Source organism: Lycium ferocissimum, chromosome 11 (assembly GCF_029784015.1).
Source record: "Lycium ferocissimum isolate CSIRO_LF1 chromosome 11, AGI_CSIRO_Lferr_CH_V1, whole genome shotgun sequence".
In the NCBI taxonomy this organism is placed as follows: Eukaryota; Viridiplantae; Streptophyta; class Magnoliopsida; order Solanales; family Solanaceae; genus Lycium; species Lycium ferocissimum.
Window position 1 is genome coordinate 60314461 of NC_081352.1, and position 21106 is coordinate 60335566.

Sequence of the window (21106 nt, forward strand, 5' to 3'; positions counted from 1 at the left end):
TTCAGCCAAGTTATTGCTGCAACGCCTATAGAATTCTGCAAAAGTATAGATTATTTGGCCAGTCAATTTCAAAAAAAAAAAAAAAATAGATTATTTGGCCAGTGTGATCTCTAATAATCCCACCTCCTCCTACTGAATCAAGATTGCTTTTACTATAGTCATCCACAATTCCACATTCAGTTTGAACCAATTAAAAAAAAATCTTGTTAATTAATAAGTCATGATTAAAATGATCATAATCTAAAAGTACTAAATCATGCTAAAATAAGTACGGCTAATGAGTATTAACTACATGGCTAGTCATTAAAGAAAAAAATAAAATTAAGTTATATATTTTCACTGTCTAAACCAATACAAAACTAAGGAATAGATATCCAACATTATCGTCATTCCTAGTGTTGAATTAAATTTCTTTTGTTAACATTAGTACTGATTTGATTTCGATTTGAGTTTTATCTGAGTTACTAACATCTATAGGCTATAAAACTTATGTTAAAAGACAAAAACTGTGAAAAAGTTCAAAAAATTCTAAGTCCAAATTTGAAATAATATGTTAAAAGATAAAAACTATGAAAAAGTTCAGAAAATATTTATAAATTACAATAATTTTTTGTAAAAATTGTATACATGTAATGCCAGATTGATTTGGTTCGTTCTGACTTTTTTAGTTAAAATCAAACCAAACCAATTATGATAGAATTTTTGTTTTCAATACCAAACCACTAGTTGATCTTTTTTCTCATTTTGACTCGAATTACCATTTTGGTGCATTTTGTCAGTTGTCGTTGTACACCCTATTGGTGAGGGCCGAGGCCAAATTTGATGACATTTTCTCCCTTTTTGTCCTAAAGATTGTCTTTAACAGCAAATTATTTAAATTTAAGGGAGGCATAGAATCAAATTTCTGTTATTATAGACGATAATAGTAGGTGCTATTAAAAGTTGGTTGCAACGTATTGTGAATAATTTGATAATCAGATTTCATTGTTTGATCCGCAAATTTAAATACTACAACTTATTAGGAGCCAAAATTTCTTGACTCGCTTAAATGGTTGATGTTTGTCGGTCACAGCCTCAATTAATGCAACTACAATTTAATCATTGTTGCGAGTGGGGGCTCTCCACTCACAGGAGATGATGGTTCAAGTTTCACAACCACTGCCAAATGTACTTGCAAATATAGCAAGTCCTATTACGAAAGGAGGTACATTCCAAAACAACTATACCGATAACCCAATCGTAAAATTGGCTTATTGGCAATGGTATTGCGTTATCGGATTAGCGGTTGGGGAATGGATTAAAATTTTATAGTTAACGAGCTTATCGGTGCGGGGGCGGATTACTCAATTTTCTTATCGGGTAACCGTTAATCGGTTAGAATTATATTTATATTCTTACCCCTAACAAATAAAATATGTATTGTGATTGTAATTTGTAAACCTAAAGCTAAAGCCTCAACTTAAAATATGTATCTCTATGTCTGTTAATTGTGAAACTTTGGTTATTTTCTATCAAATAGTTCATTCCCTGTTTCTTGTTTGCCTATATTGTAGTTTTGCTAATTTTCTTGGAAAAATATTGCTACTTGCTACGTTATTTTTACTAATATTGAATCCAACATTTCAATCTTCTTGGTTATATTCCTATCCACTTTTTTTGGAGGATATCAGTATCTTCTTTATAACCTATAAGGTAAAAATATTACATTTTGAGTCACTTTAAAGGCAGGTAATTTCCTTGACTACATGTGATTTTATCATTCATTTTCTCTTAGTTTTAACCGATCACATAGATAACCGTCCGATAATTGCTAATCCGATACCGAACCAACCGATATCTTATAGGTTGACTAGCAGATTAGCACTTTTAAAAGCCAATAACCCAATAACCGTTAAGCGTAATTATCCGTCCGATCCGCCCGATAAGCAGCCTATTTACAGCCAGGTTGACATAATTACTGAGTTAACTACAAACTGGACATCCAATATCACAAAGACATGGACAACCAAAATTTCGAGTGTGTTTAGATAAAGCATATGGTACTTCCTTGCTAGTTCTATATCTATTCTATTACAATTGTTGGCATCCACTATAGTCAGTCACATCTCCAAGGAAATTTATATTCAGAATCACTCATTCGCTCTCGTCATGATGGCTGGAACTAGATCACAAGCAAGAACTGGAAGTATCTGTCATTTAGTACAACACATCATTTGACTGTGCGCAACTGCCAATCCAGAGCACACGACTAGCTCTCATAGTCCCCCTCAAAAAACTTGTTCTCTGAATAAAAGACAGCAATAACTTGATTTCCACCGAATTTTCTGCCATTCAACCCTTGTTGAGCTCTTGAAGCACTTTCCACATCAGCATACTCCAAAAACACCTAAAAATGAGTATAACGAACATACACATCAACAACCCGACAATACTATCAATATGAGTGTTTACACTGATGAAACATCATCAGCTGAAAAAAAAAAAAAAAACAAGGCACTAGTTGGAATGCATTCTAATAATATTGGTGCATAATAATGCCAGGGGTGCATACTAACCTTTCCAACCCCTGGAATTGGTTCACCATCGGGCCTTGGTCGTGGAATCACTAAATTCACCAAATTACCTGCGAAATAGAAAAAAAAAAAAAAAAAGGAAAAAATGAAGATCACACATTTTAAAATAATGAAATTTTTTAAAAGACTGGTGCACAAAGCATCCGGCATTAGCAAGGTCCGGGGAAGGGCTGCACCCCAAGGGGCGTGGTGTAATTCTAAAATCATACAGTAGCAAATTAAGGTCACAAAGATCAAAGCAACAGAAAGGGGAGAAAAGAATATAGACTAATCAAAAAGAAGAAAGCTAAAAAAGCATTTGATAAAAGGAGGAAAAAAGACATGATCAGTTTGTGTACATCTCAGAAAGCTGAAAGTACTTACCAAACTTTCCACATTCAGTTCTCATATCTTCCATTATATCTTCATAATCTTCATCGTCTTTCAGCTCATCGGCACTAACCACATGTGTTAGGCACAAGATTTTTGTAGGTAGTCCACCAGGTTGTAACATGAGTCGCTGTAAAAGTACATGAATACAAATAAGAAACAGGCCAGATGATCAGTTGCCAATGTTTTACTTAATAAAAGGATATAACACATTGAAGGGGCCGAATATATTTGCTGGAAAGAGCATAGTAGTGTAGTGTAGGCTTTGATGTCAACAAATTGAAAAATATTCATTTTACCTGTATTGCTATTTGTTGTTGAACATGCATTAAAACACTCTCCTGCTCGGGTTTAGGCTCTGAAGTACCTTGGCTTGCACGCCTGACAGTAAGAGTTTTATCGCCCATCTTAATGCCATTAAGAGCGGCACAAGCAATGTCTGTAACTGATACATCCTGGTAGACGCAGAAGGCATAGCCTTTTGAGTTTCCGGTTTCTCTATCTTTGACCAGGTTAAAACCCCGGAGAGGACCAAATGACTCCAGCAACTCCCTAATCTGTGCTTCAGTGAAATAATAAGGAAGACCACCGACAAATATACGATCAGGACCCTCAAGCCCACCAGCAGAACCTGGTGATAATCCTACGGCAGCAAGGTTCAGGTTTGGATTTGGTTCGCTGGGACCAAGAGCGGCAGCCAGGGAAGGATTATAGTCAGTTGGTCTTCTAATCTTAACCGCTGTTCCCTAAGGACCAAATAGACAACATATATCCACATGAGTATAGTCCCATATCGATAAGTCTATTTTCAAAATACCAAAACAAACACATCATGTTTATAACAGAATGAACCAAACTCTAAGCAAAATAAGGCAAGCAGTGAAAGTGGACACAAGATGTACAAAAGAGATGCAAGACTTGAAAGACGCCACCATTCAATACATGCAGCCTCATTGGAAAGTCAACGGCTTAAGACAAACTCCCATATATTACAAAAAGCAGTCTACAGATAAAAGAAGGCCTCCTTGTTACATTATGTCGCAGTTCTGAAACTTTCATAACACACATTGACCCATAAAATTGAAAAGAAGCTTCTGCGGTTACCTCAAAGATGATGCCGTCTAAGGCCATAGCATTACTAGCTTCCTCCACAGATCTCATCTCAACAAAAGCAAACTTCTTCTCATAATTTATATAAACATTAACGACAGCATCTCCTGCAAAACAGAGTGAAATGTTTAAGCACTCAATAACAACTGCTGCAAAGATGTAATAATACATTAAATAACAGAATTTCACTAACCTGGACCAGCAGTGTTCCCACTAATTGCAGACATCACGTGATTAAAGTAGGTTGCCACAGACTGCAAATTACCACAGATATCAGAAGAAACGAACAAGACAAATAGAAGCACCACGACAACTGACCACCCTTAATCAAGAATCACGATAACAAGTTGTGAATCATCGATTAGTTATAGATGGATAAGTTGTCTCAGAAATCATTGATTCTGTTAAAAGTTAATTACATCAAAACAAATACCAAGTTATCAGAAGTAATTAACGCTTAAGATCCACTGGAAATTAAGGACTCGCGTTAAAAAATAAGGAAACTGCACCAGTGTGGTGCTTCAAAATATACAATCTGCAAAGGCTAAAGAAATTTGAGAGCTATGAGATGATCCCTCTCCAGCCATTTATATCCCCGATGGAAGCCTTAATGAAAATCTTTATTTTTTTTTTGAGACTGGTAACATGTATATTTATATATATATATTAAACCTGCACCATAACAGTGCAGCCATACTTACAAAACCCCCACCATGCTTAGGACTACTGCTTCACAAGGAACCTATCATATCAAATAGTGATTCAGCCTCCTCCACATAGTTTTCTTTACACCAAAAGTGAAACAAAATGACACAATTCATCTTGATTTTCTGCACAGAATTGCATTTGTCTTCAAAAACTCTATTGTTCCTCTCCTTCCAAATTATCCACCAAATAACTGCCGGGACAAGTTTCCACCAACTCTTTTGTCTTACTGCTCCCCCATTATAGTTCCAGCACTTCAATAGCTCACAGCTGTTTGCTGGCATAGTCCAACTTAGTCCTACCATGTTCAAGAAAAATTGCCACAATTGTATAGTGAAAGGACAATGTATAAATAAATGGGAGTTACTTTCTCTGGCTGCATCACACAGAACACATCTAGTGCATAGATGAAAACCCCTTCTCCTTAAGTTTTCCTGGGTGAGACATGCTTCTCTTGCTACCAGCCAAGAGAAACATGAAACCTTATACAGGGCCTTAGTCTTCCAAATGGATTTCCATGGCCACTGATCGGATTGTGTATATTGCCTAAGCTGATAATGGTATGCTGATTTGACAGTAAAAACACCATTATTGCCATGTTTCCAGTACAAAGAATCCTCAGATTCTTTAAAACCTTGAAATTGTTCCAAGGTCTTGAATAATTTCACAGCTCTTTCCAATTCCCAGTCATGTAGTAATCTTCTGAAAGTAATATTCCATCCATGTACTCCTTTAGCTGATTCAAGCTTTGCATCTGGTAGAGTAACAATATTATAGAACTCAGGAAACAAATCTTTTAAGGATCCATGCCCAAGCCAGTTGTCATGCCACAAGAGAATTTTCCTTCCATTGCCCACTTTTATACTGATATTTTCAGCCAGAGATGGCCACAATGATCTAATAGCTTTCCAAACACCAACTCCAAAGGGGCTATTAACTGTATTAGAGCACCACTCTTCTTCTTGGCCATATTTATCATGCACAAACCTCCTCCATAATGCATTGGCCACCATGTTATATCTCCACAACCACTTCATAAGTAAGCTTTGATTATGGATTTTGAGATCCCTAATGCCAAGTCCTCCATCCTTCTTACTGGTGATGAGGCAATCCCATTTAACCAAATGGATTGCTTTCCTTTCTTTGTTGCCTTGCCAAATGAAATCTCTCCTCAATGAATCTATTCTTTTCAGAACATTAGATGGGATAGGAAACAGAGACATGACATATGTGGGGAGGGCATCCAGTACACTGTTGACTAAAATGACTCTGCCGCCCAATGATAAATACTGCCCCTTCAACTAGCAAGCCTCTTTTCACACCTTTCCAAAACACCATTCCAAATTTCCAGAGCTTTACTTTTTGCACCCAAGGAGAGTCCTAGGTAAATGGTGGGTAAGGCTCCCACCTCACACCCTAGAATTTCTGCTAGCACTTGAATATTATCCACTTTATTGACTGGAAACAACATACTCTTATTCCAGTTAACATGTAGCCCTGATACTGCTTCAAAAATCACCAAAATAGACCTCAAATATTCCACCTGGCTGATATCTGCATCACAAAAAACCAGTGAATCATCTGCATATAGTAAATGTGTGATCTCAGTGCCATTGTTCCCCCCAACTGCAGCTCTAAACCCCTTCACAAAACTCCTGTCCTTTGCTACCTGAAACATCTGATTTATACCCTCCATGGCAATGAGAAAGAGGAAAGGTGAAAGAGGGTCACCCTGCCTCAAACCTCTTTCTGAGGCAAAAAAACCTTCTGGTGAACCATTCACCAAAACTGAAAATTTTACTGTCTTGATGCAAAAAGAAATTCATTTAATCCATTTCACCCCAAAACCCATGTCTTTTAGAACTTTAAGTAGATAGTTCCAATTAACGTGGTCATATGCCTTCTCATTATCAAGTTTGCATAATATGCCTGCTTTCTGTCCTTTAAGTCTAGAATCAACACATTCATTTGCTAACAAAGCTGCATCCATAATTTGTCTGCCTCTTATGAAAGCCATTTGGTGACCATTTACCAACTTATTGATCACTCTCTTAAGCCTCTCTGTGAGCAACTTAGAGATGATTTTATACACACTCCCAATCAGGCTAATGGGTCTGAAATCTTTTAGTCTCTTGGCACCATTCTTCTTAGGGATTAATGCAATATAAGTTGCATTAAAGCTCTTTTCAAAGAATTCACTTCTATGGAAATTCCTAACAGTGTTCATCAGATCCTCTTTCACAATCTCCCAGCAGCAATGGAAAAATCCCATAGAATAGCCATCTGGACCCGGAGCTTTGTCAGCTGCACATGATTTCAGACAGTCGAGCACCTCTTGTTCTTCAAAGTCTCTCTGTAGCCAAACATTTTCCTCTTCAGTAACTCTGAACTCTCCTTGTAGATTGAAGCTAGGTCTCCAAGATTCTGTCTCAGTGTAAAGTCTCCGATAGAAATCCACAATTTCCCCCTTAATTATTTGTGGATCAGTGATGGTATCTCCCTCCACTTCTAGACTGTCAATGTGGTTGTACCTCTTATGGCAATTAGCCATCCTCTGAAAGAACTTAGTGTTCTTATCCCCTTGCTTCAGCCATAGAATTCGAGATCTTTGTCTCCATGAGATTTCCTCATTTTTTGCCACTTCATGATACTCCATTTGTAAACTTGCTTTCAAAAGTAGTTCATCTTCTGTTAAGGTTCTTTGCTCCTGTATGGAATCCATAGAGTTGATTTTGTATAGGATATCTGCTTTCTTGACCTTCAGATTCCCCCCATTTAAAGCACTCCACTCCTTCAATTTTGATTTCAGGAACCTCGGTTTACAGGCCAGAATATAATCTGGTCTACCTGATTCTTCACAAGATGTCCACCATTCCTCCACCCTTTCCTTGAAACCTGCAACCTCCATCCACCAATTCTCAAATTTAAAATATGACTTTTGAGAAATCCCATTCTCCATTTCAATTATAGGGGAATAAAGGGCAATGATATAGGGGAATGATCAGAGATAATCCTTGTTTCACGGCTTGAACCCGTGACCTCCTTGGTAATCCTTGGTAAAACAGATTGTTTAATCATGCTGAACTTTTCATCCCATTCCACAGAATGCAAAAATCTATCAATTCTTGAAGAACATTCATAATTATCACCCCTGAACCAAGTGTATTTTCCACCTAGCAGAGGAGGATCCACAAGTTCAAGGTCTTCAATGATTCTAGAGAAATCCTTCATAGCTCTAGATAAAACAGTGCAATTCCTTCTTTCAGTAGGGAACCTGGTGGTGTTAAAATCCCCACACACTACCCAGGCTCCTTCACATGCCCCCTCTAGTTCCTGCTAGTTCCATCCAAAGCTCCTTTCTTTCTTTTCTGCAATTAGGAGCATAAACCCCAGTTAACACCCAGCTGCAATTGTCCAATCTAGAACAGAGTTTACAGGAAATAGAGGAAAAACCAAAATTGATTAATTCCCCTGTCCAAACCCTTTTATCCCACATGATAAGAATCCCTCCACTTCTACCATTGGCCTCCAAACCCACGTAATCTGCCCATCTATTACTGAATAAATGCTTAACTAATTCCCATAATCCCCTTCTATTTTAGTTTCCTGGAAACAATATATGTCAGCCCTCCAATCGAGTATTAGAGATTTGATCACCCTCCTCTTGTCGAGATCGTTTAATCCCCTCACATTCCACGAGATAATGTGTACTTTCATCGGGAAACATTGCTAGCTTCCCTCCCCCTAGTCCTTGGCTCACCATCTTTGAATTTGATTCCGAATTCCAGAAGATTCTTCACTTCATTCTGACCCCTAGGTTTAGGAGATGAAGGTTTGGTCTTGCTGAGGGTTTCCTGTATTCTTTTATCCAGCTTCAAGAATAAGGCCCATATTTCATCTTCATACCCCTCAGTTTCCACACCCAGTTGTTTACTAAACTTCAATATATTTTGTTGCACCCTTAAAATTGTCTCCCCCTCAACTGCCTGCACTTGTACATCCAAAGGTTGAATGTCCTCAATTGTCAACTGCTCCAACTGTTGAAATTGGTCCATCTGTGAGCAATTTCCCTCTGTGATATTTGTGACCAAGTCCCTGGATCCTTGATCATCATCACTGTTGTCATCTTCTCCATGAAATCGAGCTAATTGAGGTTTGCATGTGCAATCGATCTCAGGATCGTGTATATTCTCCTGTCGCACTGCTACTGCCAGCTGTAATTTTTTTGAGATGAAACAGTCCGAGGTTTCTTCAGCTTCTGGGTTAAGAGGATCGAGATAACTGGGCTGCTCTAATCGACTGGGAATACAGCAGACTGGTCCCATATCTTTCTTTAGGGACTTGGGCTTTAATGAAAAGCCCAACAGAGAACTCTTTTTCCCATAGGTTTCGAAATTTGCTTCCTCTGGTATTTTCAGTTGGGTCAGCCCACTATCGTTAGAAGCCCCAAATCCTTCCTTTTTAAAATATCATTGACCAGCTCTCCCTCACGTGCCGTCTCCTGCTCCCAAGAAGATCTGCTGCGATTTTTGCCTTTTCGGCACCCACGTGCTCTGGGAAGTCAACTTTGCAGCTGTCAACCCTATTATGGGAGTTGGATCTCTCTATTACCCAACGGTCTGTCACCAGTTTCCGACCATCTTCTCCGGCAACCACCCTGCCGGCGTCTCGCTCCAGATAGGTATGATGAAAAATAAACCCTTTTCTTCTATTATTACTTCTGTAGGTACATTCCTGCCCCCTCCTTTTATCTTCAACCTAGCCCATTTGAGATGATTCTTAAGGGATGTTTCTTCCTCAGTTTGTAGCCATCCACCGCATTGGTCTCCAATAGCTTTGAAGGTTTTCTCTGACCAGAGATGAAGCGGAAGCCCCATAGCTCTGATCTAAGTCCCATCTTTCTCCTGAATATCAGTGCTACATCCGGCAACCGGCGACCACCATTCCAGAAAGATTTTCTCCTTTTTCCAAGTCCAAACACCCTGCAATACATGCTCCGCCATATGTTTGTTTGGAAACTCAAAGAGGAAGAAAGATTCTGCCATTTCGTAGATGTTCACTCCGAAAGCGTTCTTCCAAGTCGAGACGACCCATCGTCTTAGATCAGAAAGCGTTCTAAAATGGCCAACTACACATCTTGCCAGTAGCCCATTCTCAGCGGAATCATCATCTCGTTCCACATCAATTTTATTGTTGCGAGTATTGACCATTGCGTCCTTTTGATCATTTGCCTGCCACTTGCTAGCTCTGACAGTAGCCGCATATGTGATTTTGGGGTCAACCTTCCTGGGAATGTTTGTAATAAATGGACTTTTGTCTTCCTTCATGAATCTGATAATCTTAAATGCAATATCCTTCCATCCCGCATTGAATGTGACTTCTGGTAGTATAATAACAGCTCTGTTGTCTCCCTGTACTGAAACAATAGAGATAAATCTGCCATGTTTGTTGCTCCTCCTTGAGAAGAAATATAAGGAATTTTGCTCCTTATTTTTCCACCTTCTCGACTGCGTTCCATTGTCCCCCGAGGCTTCCTGAAGGACATAGCATATCCACTCCATTATCTTGCCGTTGAAGGTGGTTCTACGCATCAAATTACGGCTTCTTTCCACCCAATCAAACCATAGTTCCGACCTTGATTTAAGTCTAGTGATATCATAAGAGACTTAAACCCAGCTGTAAAATACATTCTATTCTCCCCCATTAAAGAAAGTCTGAGAAACCAGGAGAAAAAAAAAATCTTGAAGAGTGAGAAAGGAAAAGAGAAGAAGAAAAAAGAGAGAGGAAAAATTTCAGCGTTCACAGTAGGTGGAAGCTGAGCTACCAGACAGATCAAATTCAGGCGAGAAGAGGCGAATCTACAATCCTAGGAAGTAGGAGAGAGAAAGCCTCGGGAGATGTGCCTGGGAGCATGAAAACAATAAACAGGAAACGATATAAAAAAAGGAGCTGTAACTTGAGATGTGTTTGGAACGCAACCTAATCTTTCCAAAAGCAAGGCCTGGAAGAAGAGGTTCACAATGTTTAACCCTCATTCTCCCTCTAATCCACCAGATTATTACCAACTTGAAAACCTGAAAACAAATGTGATCTGGGAGCTTGACACTTTTGCAATAAAGAGAATGGATTCATTTCATATGAGACTATCACAAAGGGGATGGATGAAAGTTGAAGGCAGATCAAGGGAAACAAATCATGGAAATCCCCAAGCTGTCCAAGCTTTTGTGGTTGAAACACCTCGTCTACTTGTCGAAAGGTCATCTATGGAAGTTCAAAATTTCTTGACAAATTGGTAATCATGCAGATAGCCTCTATAAACAAGCAGTGACCATGATTTAGAGAATACCAAATAAAGAATGATTCCTTTAGACTTTTAATAGGTAGACTCATAAAGAAATAAATAATACAGGGACCAAATGAGTCCAAATCCAACCACTTGTAAGAGTGAAGTAAATCCAAGTATCCACACTGCAATAGAATGAAGAAGATTACCTGCTCATTTGCACTTGGAGGAAGTCCACCAACGTAAACTCGGCGTGCATGTCTAGTTGCCTGAGAACTAAGCACCATTAGAAAGTTTATAAAATAACCTAATCAGGTTCCATGAGAATACCTCCACTTTAGACATAAACATTTAAAAAAGGATTTCACAAATTTCAGTCAGTTAAGATGCGAACGAAAAAATCCTGAGACAGCTGAAGCAAAAACAAAAACAAAAAAAAAGTGCCCCAACATCATCCACAAGTAAGAAGTCACCAGCCTGGCATGTCACCATTAGTAATCAAAGCATCCAATTGAAATGGTGGGAATTATACTCATAATATCTAATAAAACGAAGATGATAAGGAGAAGAATATGACCTGCTGAGTCATTGCCTGGAATGGCATAACAGGAAGAGCTCCTAGCTGCTACAAACAAATAAGTTAATAATTCAAAGGCTCAAAATAAACAACTCAGAACAAGAGAGGTAGAATACCTGTCCAGATGCCAATGGGAACATGTTAGGAAGTATTCCAGGAATGACTGGGGCGGTGCTGGGAAGTTGGCCTGAAAAATCATCTCACATGGATAAAAATGAGAATAGTTTTCTTAGTTCATTGGTAAGGGCGATCTAACAAACAATATCTGTTTTAACAGATTGCAGATAAGATAAAAAAGATTTTTCATCCTCCAACTGTATGAATCTTAGTAAGTATTACAAAAATAATGCTCAACATATTCAGGTAACTGAAAAAAATACTTGAAAAGCTACCAAACAGGAAATTCCTGGTTGAAGATGAACGAGACCTTTTATTGTCTTCCTTGAACATAAAAGCTAGAGTGGTTGGCTCACGCCCATTGTCAGCACAGTGGGACTACTAGCCCAACATTGCCTTCTTAGTTCATTAGATACGACATACAAAAAAAAGAAACACCACCAAAGACAACAAAAAAGCAAGATACTCTCAGTCCCAGAATTATTTTACCAAGTAAACAAGTGCAATAAAATGTCAATAGTCAACCTAGTAACAAGGACTCATTATCGGTCTTGGTGCAAATTAAAGAACCAAAGACGCTTACCGAAATGAAACCATGCACTTTGATAAGAACTTTCCACACTACGTTCAAAGAGAAAATGGGTAACAGTTACCAAAAATATTTGAAAATATTAAATAAAAGATGAGCATTTACCAGCAACACCAGGAACAACACTTAATAGAGCAGATGCAGGAGGTGCCATGTCAAAGCCACTGATCCTTTTGCTGCAATTGTGCATAACAATATTAAGAATGTATTAAAAAAAGTGGTATCACAAAAACTATAAAAAAGCCTCGATCAAGAGTAAAATATTGCACAAGAAATGAGAGACTTATATATCTGATTAACAATCTACACACATCAATACTAGTGTCGTCCTCTACGAGTAAGAGAATTTTGCAGCTCAGTCCAAGCTCCAGCCTATTTAACTTTTCCTTTGACCAGTAAATATCAGAACTATTCTCCAGGAAATTTCACAAACTAGCTGCGGGAAGTAGAATAACCCATAGTTGAATTCAAGACTAGACAGAAAATTACTTTTCAATATGCACCGAGAAATTCCTTGACAAAGTTCAATTACCCACCCATCAACTTTTTGTTTTAGAAGAGATTATATATATGCATGATCTCTAGTGGTAGTGAAACCACCCAACCTCAAACTCTTTCTTCTGGTCGTAGTTGATCCCCCGGCAACAGTTATAGTTCGTACTCCAAGATCAAATCCCTCCCAGGAACACAAAAAGAAAGATGTGCAACAATAAGAAGTTCAAAACAACTTTTTATGCAAAGATATGAAATAACTAGATGAAGTGGGAATACCACAGCTAAAAGTGGGTTAGAGTACAGATCCCAAAGAGCTACAGATATCAGATGAGAGTGCAATGTGACACTTCACTCTTATTGGTCATTACAATTGAAATCAACAGTCCTCTTTACCTTTCATGAAATAAAAAATCAAAATCAAGTCAAGGAACAGCAATGAACTGGAAACACATAAGGCAACACACAAAATGATTTCGAAAGTAGTAGGGTGATAAGGGAGTATAGCATAGCAATAATAGTTGGTCAGAGTATTCAAGAAAACATAAAAAAAGTTTTGAAAAAAATGTCCTGTTGAATCTATCATGTAACCCCTAAGTGGAGGTTTTTACTTCCTATAACCTATTCAGACACTAAATACTGATAAGTGATTACAGTGTCAGATGACTCTAGTGATCCATTGCAAAAATCATGGTAAAGATATATGTGGAAGATTCCATGCGTTTTTGGGGAGAACAAAGGGAAGGTTAGCATACATTCCCCAAACTGTTAAACAAATCATTCGATCTTTTCCTTTCCCTTGGCTCTCCACAGTACGAGTACAAATTAAATCAATGTCAAGGTTCCAGTGTTAATCTTGGGAAATCATACCATACAGAATTTGCAGGACAAGACATGAACAGAAATAATACTGAATTTTTTAAGAAAAGGGAAAATATATTTTCATCAAAAGATAAGCCCTAGGTATCAATCTGACTTCCTCCATAAAACCATTGGCGAAATAGTTGTCGAAAAGAACAATCTTCACCAAAAGGACTCCCGGAAAAAAAAAAGAAAAAACAAAATTATGTAAGGGGCAATCTACCTTTTGGAGCGTGAACGAGACCGGGAGCGAGATCGTGATGTTGATCTATGCCCAGATCTTCCCCTTGAGTGAGATCTGTGTCCATGCCTTTCCTCTCTGTCATAGGATTTAGACCCGTGTCTATGTCTTTCCTCTCTCTCCCTGTCATAAGATTTTGACCTATGTCTGTGCCTCTCATCTCTATCTCTGTCATAATCTTTGTGCCTGCAAAGAACAATAAGGTAATAAATCAATTGGACAGAAAGAATACATCAATTTCTCTCCAAACAGAAACTAAATGAAAAGGACTAGTCTCAAAGAACCAACAATAAAATTATTTTGTTTGAATTTTGAAGTCTTTGTCATTGACATTTTGATTACAGTGGTTATAATGTACATGCTCCTGTAAAATCTCCGTCAGCAGTCCTATCCAAGAGAATGCAACTCTCACCAATTAAAGGAATAGGAAAATATATACCCAGATCCTTAGGATAAATTAAGAAAAAACAACTACACTAAAAATATCAAAAGAGAAAAAACTTAAATACCTGTCGTAATCCCGATTTCTATGATGATAATCGTCAACATCATCATCTCTATCTCTGGTCCTCCGCCTCTCACTCCGATCTCGATGGTGACGATCACGATCCTTTTCCCGATCCTTATCTCTATCCTTCCCTTTCTCCCTCTCCTTATCCTTGCTTCTTGAAGATTCCTTTTCATCCTCATAGTCATAGGAGCTATACTGAAAGGAGGAAAACATTGGGAAATTTTAGCAAAGACAGAAGAAGTACAATGGAGCAAAATACCAACAGGTTATGAGTAAAGGAAATCATTTTTTTGTTTCTTGTGATAAGTTAAAGGAAGCCACAATCTCTAAGCATCCAGCTAACCATCTTTCTCACTCTCTCCAGGCCACCTAAAAGAAAGACAATTACACCAAAAGAGAACAACCACAATAGAAGTTAATACATGCATATGAAATCCTAGCAGAACCAAGATGACTCCAAAAACAAAATGATAGAAGCGGACTATATATCTTCCAAGACAAATCCAATTCTTCGTCTCCAAGAACCTAAGTCAGTTCTACTTTATTCCAAAGCACTAAACTTCCTTGATTATAGGCATAATTAAAACTTAAACATGCAGCACTCACTTGATTTTTAAGATTTTATAAACCTAAATACATTTCAAATATTTAACAGGTACAAGGATACTAGCCTCACAGATTTTCTTTTTTTTTAAAAAAAAAAAAAAGGAGGGTAAAGGTACTAGTCTCACAGAATTTAGATGGTAAAATCTCTTCATTTGCTTCATCTTCAGCATGCTCAACCTCAAGTCCAAGTACAAACAGTACAAGGATGTTAATCCTTATTCCACAAGGACAAGCTTAATATGAAATGTTTAAATATCTGTATTTAGAAAAGCTTGCGGTCCAGATGGTATCCCTGTAAAGGTTTGGAAGGGTCTTGGAGAAGTTGGAGTAAGAAAGCTTACCAACCTATTTAATGCTATACTAAGAAGTTGTGTTGCTTGAATTCCTCAAAAATGTCGCTGGGTGCGTTTCGGATCCTCCAAAGTAGTGCATTTCTGGAGGATGCGACATAGGTATGACGACATTTCTTTTTTCAACGAAATTTTATAGGCAATATAATCCATGTACTAGGTGCATGTCGAATCCTCAAAAATGTAGCTGTGTGCATGTCGGATCCCCCAAAACAGAAAAAGGAACTCTTTTCTTCTTTCCCTATTAAAAGATTTCATCTAATCCCATCTAAGGTACGATTATAGACTGTGAGTTCAATATAATTCATGTTCGTAAGCATGTGATTACATTAGGGACGAATTGATTAGGCTGGATTTAGGAAACTCTTAAGAAAGATTAGGATCCATTTTATTGTTTTTCTTTATCAAGAGGATCCATATTATTGTCTCATTGGCAAGTCAAAGCTAATAATGCTGTACCGATAAAATCTTGAATCTTCAACAATTTTATAACGCAATCTGAATTGGGAAGTTATAGTAAGAAAGATGAGTTGATGCTTGCAATGGTTGTACCAAGTACAATTGGTGTAGTTCACAACTGTTTTTAAAAATTAAAATTTTAAAAATTAAAAAAAAAAAAAAAAAAAAATTGGACCACTTCTGTTGGGGAGTTGATTTACAGAAGGACACAAGTTTCATCAAATGTACTCAAACCCCTTTAGTTTCTTTAATCACGCAATTACCTCAATTCTCATTGTAATAGTTTCTTTTAGATCCCATAAGCTACTAGGGCTTCTTCCTTATATTCTACTGATGTAATCATTTTGGGTTTTTATCAGTGAAATTATCCGTCATTTCCTTAGCTTAGCTTAGCATTAGGTGAAGCTTTCTTCTTCATTTAGCTAGTGTTCACTCAAATTTCAAATTGCAACACTTTATCAGTTGAATCATTCAAACAACAACCACTGAGAGCACCTTGTTTGGATGGTTGTTACCTGTTGTATTGTTAGTTTAAATACAATGTTTGTTTTGATTGTTGCTTATATTGTTAAATCCATCATTACGTAACGACGAAAAGTCCCATTTTATGTAACGACCGATTTGGTATAATCGCGTCGTTACCTTATTATTTTTTTTTCTCATTTAATCTTTGTTTATTATCTAATAATCATATTTTATCATTTACCGTACCTTTTTATGATAGCTCTACTCCATACCCTACTTTTCTTGTAGGTTTATACTTCAAATTGCTTATGTCTGACATTATGTAAGGACAGGATGTAAGGACGGGAAAAATACAATCTATCCAAACACTGTAATCATCAAACAATACAGTACAATACAATACAATACAACACAATATGATACAATACGATACATTATAAACAATATGTAACAACAATCCAAACAAGTTGGTCATTCGCGTAACTCACAAAATAAATCAGAAGTTCCCCTGAAGAGTTTAGCCAGATGTAAATTACATCTGAATTAAAACAAAATTTGAACATTTGCAATACCAACAGGCAATAGCAATGTAAAACCAACAACAAAGTTTCATTAATACCTTAGAACTAGATCTTCTTTTTCTGGAATTGTTTTCATCATCTCGGTCATCCATACCACCTATTTCATTCTCAAAACCACTATGAGCGGGAGTAACTTGAGTTAGCCCGTTTTCACTAGGATCCATTTATTACTTAAAGCAAAAATACCTGAGATGAACTAAAAGGAATTAGGACTACGAACTAAATCAGAAGTAAAGCAGAAAGCTAGACATACGCTGCAATTTGCATAGTAAGAGGATAGGGGTTCATCTGAACCCCCTTCGTCGGAAAATTACACTGTGTATATAAGGTTAAATTCCTTTTAAATGTATATATATTAAATTTTGAATCACCTTGACACAAGCCAAAAGCTTAGCTCAGTCGTAAAGGGGGTTCAAATTCTCTTTGAGGACAAAAGTTCAATTCCCAACAACAACGTACTATGCAGACCTTACTCCTACCTTGTAAAAGGTACAAGTTCAATTCCCACTGACTACAATTGTTGAACTTTTTAGCTTTAGGTGTAAGAAAATTGAACGCCCTTGATAAAAATCCTACAAGACAAAATTATGATGATGTTTCTAAAGCATGATAAATCATGAATGCACATAATTTGAGAACATCCTACTCAAAAAAAAAAAAAAAAAGCAGACGATGTTTTCCAATAATTAGAGGTCAGTTCAGGATTATGAAGAGTTAGAGAGCAGCTGATATTCATAAGAAAGGAGAAAACTAAAGATGCATAGAGAATGGAACAAACCGGTGGCTTCAGGCAGACGGAAAACTGGTCGGCGAGTTGCTAGGGCTCGTAAGGGTTCTTAGGAGAAACAAAAGAAACTAGGAAAGGAAAAGTACTCGTCTATGTTAGGTTTGCCCCAATTTGTAACCTTATTTACTGGTAACATAATTCTGTTTTAATTGGGAAAGGTTTTCATATATCGGTTTGGGTCGGGTTCAAATCAAAACTACATTAATTTAAGGGGTAACTACATGGCATAACTAACTCTACCACATTTTTATATTTAGTAGCTTATACTTAAAATAATTACATCTCATGCCTAATTATAATATGTTAAATACAACTTATAGCTACATATATATACAAAGTAGAATACCCCATATCACATTATTTAATTCCAAACTAACCTTCTCATCTCTTTCTCCCCTCTCCTCCTCCCCACCCCCCGCTACTCTATCGCTCCCGTGAGGAGCTTCCTGCGCCCTTTTTCCATGTAGAAACAAGTGAAGCAACTTTCAATTTTCAACCTTTCTCATCTAATTAGCGTCCTTCTTCTCATAAACCTTCTCATTTGAATTGATGCCATCTCCAACTTGTCAGTTTTACTTTAAAAATACCATTGATCCAACAAATGAAATTTGTTGTTGTTAACGCGTATCAAAAAGCATCTACTAAGAGCTACATGTAAACCAAACTCGAGCTCATGTATACGGGGGATATCTTTTATGCTCGTGTGATATGAAAGACCGAAAAGATTTACAAGAGAAATCTATGGTTGATGCAAGCATATGAGTATCTGTAAAGTTTAAGCTAGAATATTTGTTGAGTCAAATCGATCTTCATTGCTTCATTGATCCAATAGTGAAATTTGTTGTTGTTAACGCGGTGGCTTTTGAGTTTTCACGGTCGGATCCGGTTAGATCTTAGCGGATCTCGACCGGATCTACTTAGTTTTGGTAAGATTTTGCTTTGTCGGATCGGCCATGATGCGATTTTTCCTCGATTCCGATGCCGAATCTGGAAAATCATTTTTTTTTTAGTGTATTCATTAAATTTTTAGCATACAATTCACTGTATTCATTAATTTTTTGGCATACAATTCAACGTTTTGTGTATTTTATTTTCTTGTATTCTGTTTTTGATTGAATTCGTTAATTTTATTTCTTGTATACAAATGAATACATTAATTTTTGAAGTGTATACAAATGAACAGAGTGAATTTTATTTCTTTGTATTCAATTTTTTGAGTGTATTTGTTAACTTTTTTAGTGCAAAATTCTGTGTTTTGTATACAATCGATTAAATATAATAAAATGAATACACTATAAAAGTAACTATAATGAATACAGTTGATTTGAATACATTTAAATTGAATACAAAATTTAGCAAATTTTAATGACTGTATTCATGAATACAATCACACTTAATAGCGAATACAACATGAAACAAGCGCTAGCTATATGTTTGCCACGAAAAGTAAATAGCTAAACTGTAGCTATGTGGAAAAAAAAAACCCCAAATAGTAGTCATTTATGAAATTTTCCCTTAATTTAATTGGTTTTTAATCATTAAAACCAAACCAAATAGTATGACACTAGCAAATTAAGCCCGCGGCCCAACATGATTAATTTAGTTATTCACTTTAATTAGTCTTTATGATTTGTATATTTTGCAAAAGATACTGCGATTCTCCTTAGTGAGTCTTCATATTATTTTCTTTTCCTCTTATTTTTCCCCTTAATTTCTTAATTGTTGTTAAAATTTATCTTATTTCGGTTATGTCCGCCTCTTTTTATATTTAGTAAGTTGACAATTCAAATATCTTACATGTCAAGTTTATAATCACAAGATTCAAAGGATATTTTATTAGATTATACACATTTTTAATTTAGAACCACAAGATTTGAAAGTTCATCTTTATCTCTTAAACTCCGTATCTAGTCAAACGTAGACACTTAAATTGAGACAGAAAGAGTATATGCCAAATGAAAGAAATGAAAGGATAATTAAGACACTGCGGACCCGTGGGAACTTAAAAAGTAAACACACAAGAGGTAGAACTAATGTTCAACTTCTGAAATATACACATGTTAGTCCCTTCTTAGAGTACAATTTCAGTTGGTTTTTGTACAATTTGTTGTTGCTATGTTGGTCCACCTTAAAAAAACAGTTGGTTAAAGTGTACAAGTTATATAGCTTTTGATACAAATATTCATTGCGTGTACAATTTATAAAGCTTTTGGTACAAGTACTTGATGCTGTGTTGGTCCTCCTTTAGCACTTATACATGATAGACTAGCCATATATGCCCGTGCGATGCACGGGCCGAACATGTTTATTCACTTTAATTAGCATGTCTTTAAGGTTTGTATTTTGTAAATAATTTTTAAAAATTCATCATAGTCATGGCAATGAAAGTTGTTCATCAATGTGACAAAGAAAATTAGTAAGAAGGTGGGGGAAAATTAATATTTTGATTTTAGATTTTTTTCTTTTAAATTGTTTAATATCTTATATGTATACCGACAAGTTGATATCCATCTCAATCAATTAACTGTTCAGATCCAAACATAAGAACCATTGTTGTATATATTGGATTTTTTAAAAGCAAAATTAATAAAATATTTTTATTAAATTAATTAAAAAATATGAGGAAATAAATGTGTCGGATAATTAAAATTGAAGTGAATACATCTATGGAATAAATATTATATGACATATTAGAAATGTAATATGTTATATCGTAAATCACCAAATTTTAATTCCGAAATAAAAATATAAAGTAATACACTTTATAAATGTAAAGAAACAATAATCAGAGAATGCAAAGGAGAGTAAGATAAGTAAAATATTGACAAAGAAGGAAAACGGGTTTTCCTTCAATTTTAATACTTTAAACGTGAAAAGAGGACGAACCATAGCAATGCAAATTTGTACCAAAAGTTATATAAAGTGTACATTTTAACCAACTACTTTTTTATCCCACTTAGACATTTGTCATAGTCTCTCTCGAATAGACTATTTTCAAGAATATTTATTAGAAAGGGTTAATTTTATTTTGGTTTTATAAATGAACAAGTAATTTGGACACACACATATTATATTTTTCAAGAACGCGAAAAGTCAAGAGTGAACAACTAAAAGTGCACGGAGGGTGAGAAGTTTTAGAGATGTTATACGTAAAGTCGGGAAGAAAGACGAAGAGTAAAGTATAACCGAAGACTTCATAAAGGATGTGGTGAATCTCGATGTCCCCATTAACTGATGGGTCTAGGAAAACCGTTAGTTATCAAAGACAGAGGTGTGAAAAGACGGAAAAGAAGGCATCGTAATTAGATCTAACCCTTATAAGTATTTTAATTGGATACAAGAGTGTAACTAGCAAGGAGATGAGACAAGTCAAACCATACGATGACGAACTCTACCTTGAGAAGGCCGTGAAGGGCGACAGATAATTGCC

General features: G+C 36.4%; 1 protein-coding gene across 6 annotated transcripts; it reads right to left on the minus strand.

Moving 5' to 3' along the window:
* Positions 1–2000: 2000 nt before the first annotated feature.
* On the minus strand, positions 2001–17800 carry LOC132037776 (splicing factor U2af large subunit B-like). 6 transcript variants are annotated; one of them, XM_059428382.1, is made up of 14 exons: positions 17668–17800; positions 16928–17085; positions 14427–14623; positions 13900–14103; positions 12429–12499; positions 11734–11804; positions 11618–11665; positions 11250–11309; positions 4246–4306; positions 4047–4159; positions 3242–3688; positions 2937–3072; positions 2556–2623; positions 2001–2386 (listed from the first exon to the last, which is right to left on the minus strand). In XM_059428382.1, exons 2-14 carry the CDS (start codon positions 17051–17053, stop codon positions 2249–2251), a joined length of 1740 nt encoding a protein of 579 aa, XP_059284365.1. In that variant the 5' UTR covers positions 17054–17085; positions 17668–17800; the 3' UTR covers positions 2001–2248. The 6 variants fall into 6 exon arrangements, with proteins under 6 accessions (XP_059284365.1, XP_059284366.1, XP_059284367.1 ...); XM_059428383.1 differs by having other exon boundaries at positions 11618–11662; positions 17668–17798; XM_059428384.1 differs by lacking the exons at positions 14427–14623; positions 16928–17085; positions 17668–17800 and adding an exon at positions 13095–13211 and having other exon boundaries at positions 13900–14024.
* Between the last annotated feature and the right edge of the window lie 3306 nt (positions 17801–21106).

Bases quoted from the DNA above. Each gene is read 5' to 3' on its own strand.
- LOC132037776 (XM_059428382.1), bottom strand. From the start codon at position 17,053: ATGGATCCTAGTGAAAACGGGCTAACTCAAGTTACTCCCGCTCATAGT. The intron at 12,500-13,899 runs GTAGATTGCCCC...GCACAATTGCAG, and splicing joins TCTCGTTCACGCTCCAAAAG to CAAAAGGATCAGTGGCTTTG. The intron at 3,689-4,046 runs GTAACCGCAGAA...TTTGGTCCTTAG, and splicing joins TAGACGGCATCATCTTTGAG to GGAACAGCGGTTAAGATTAG.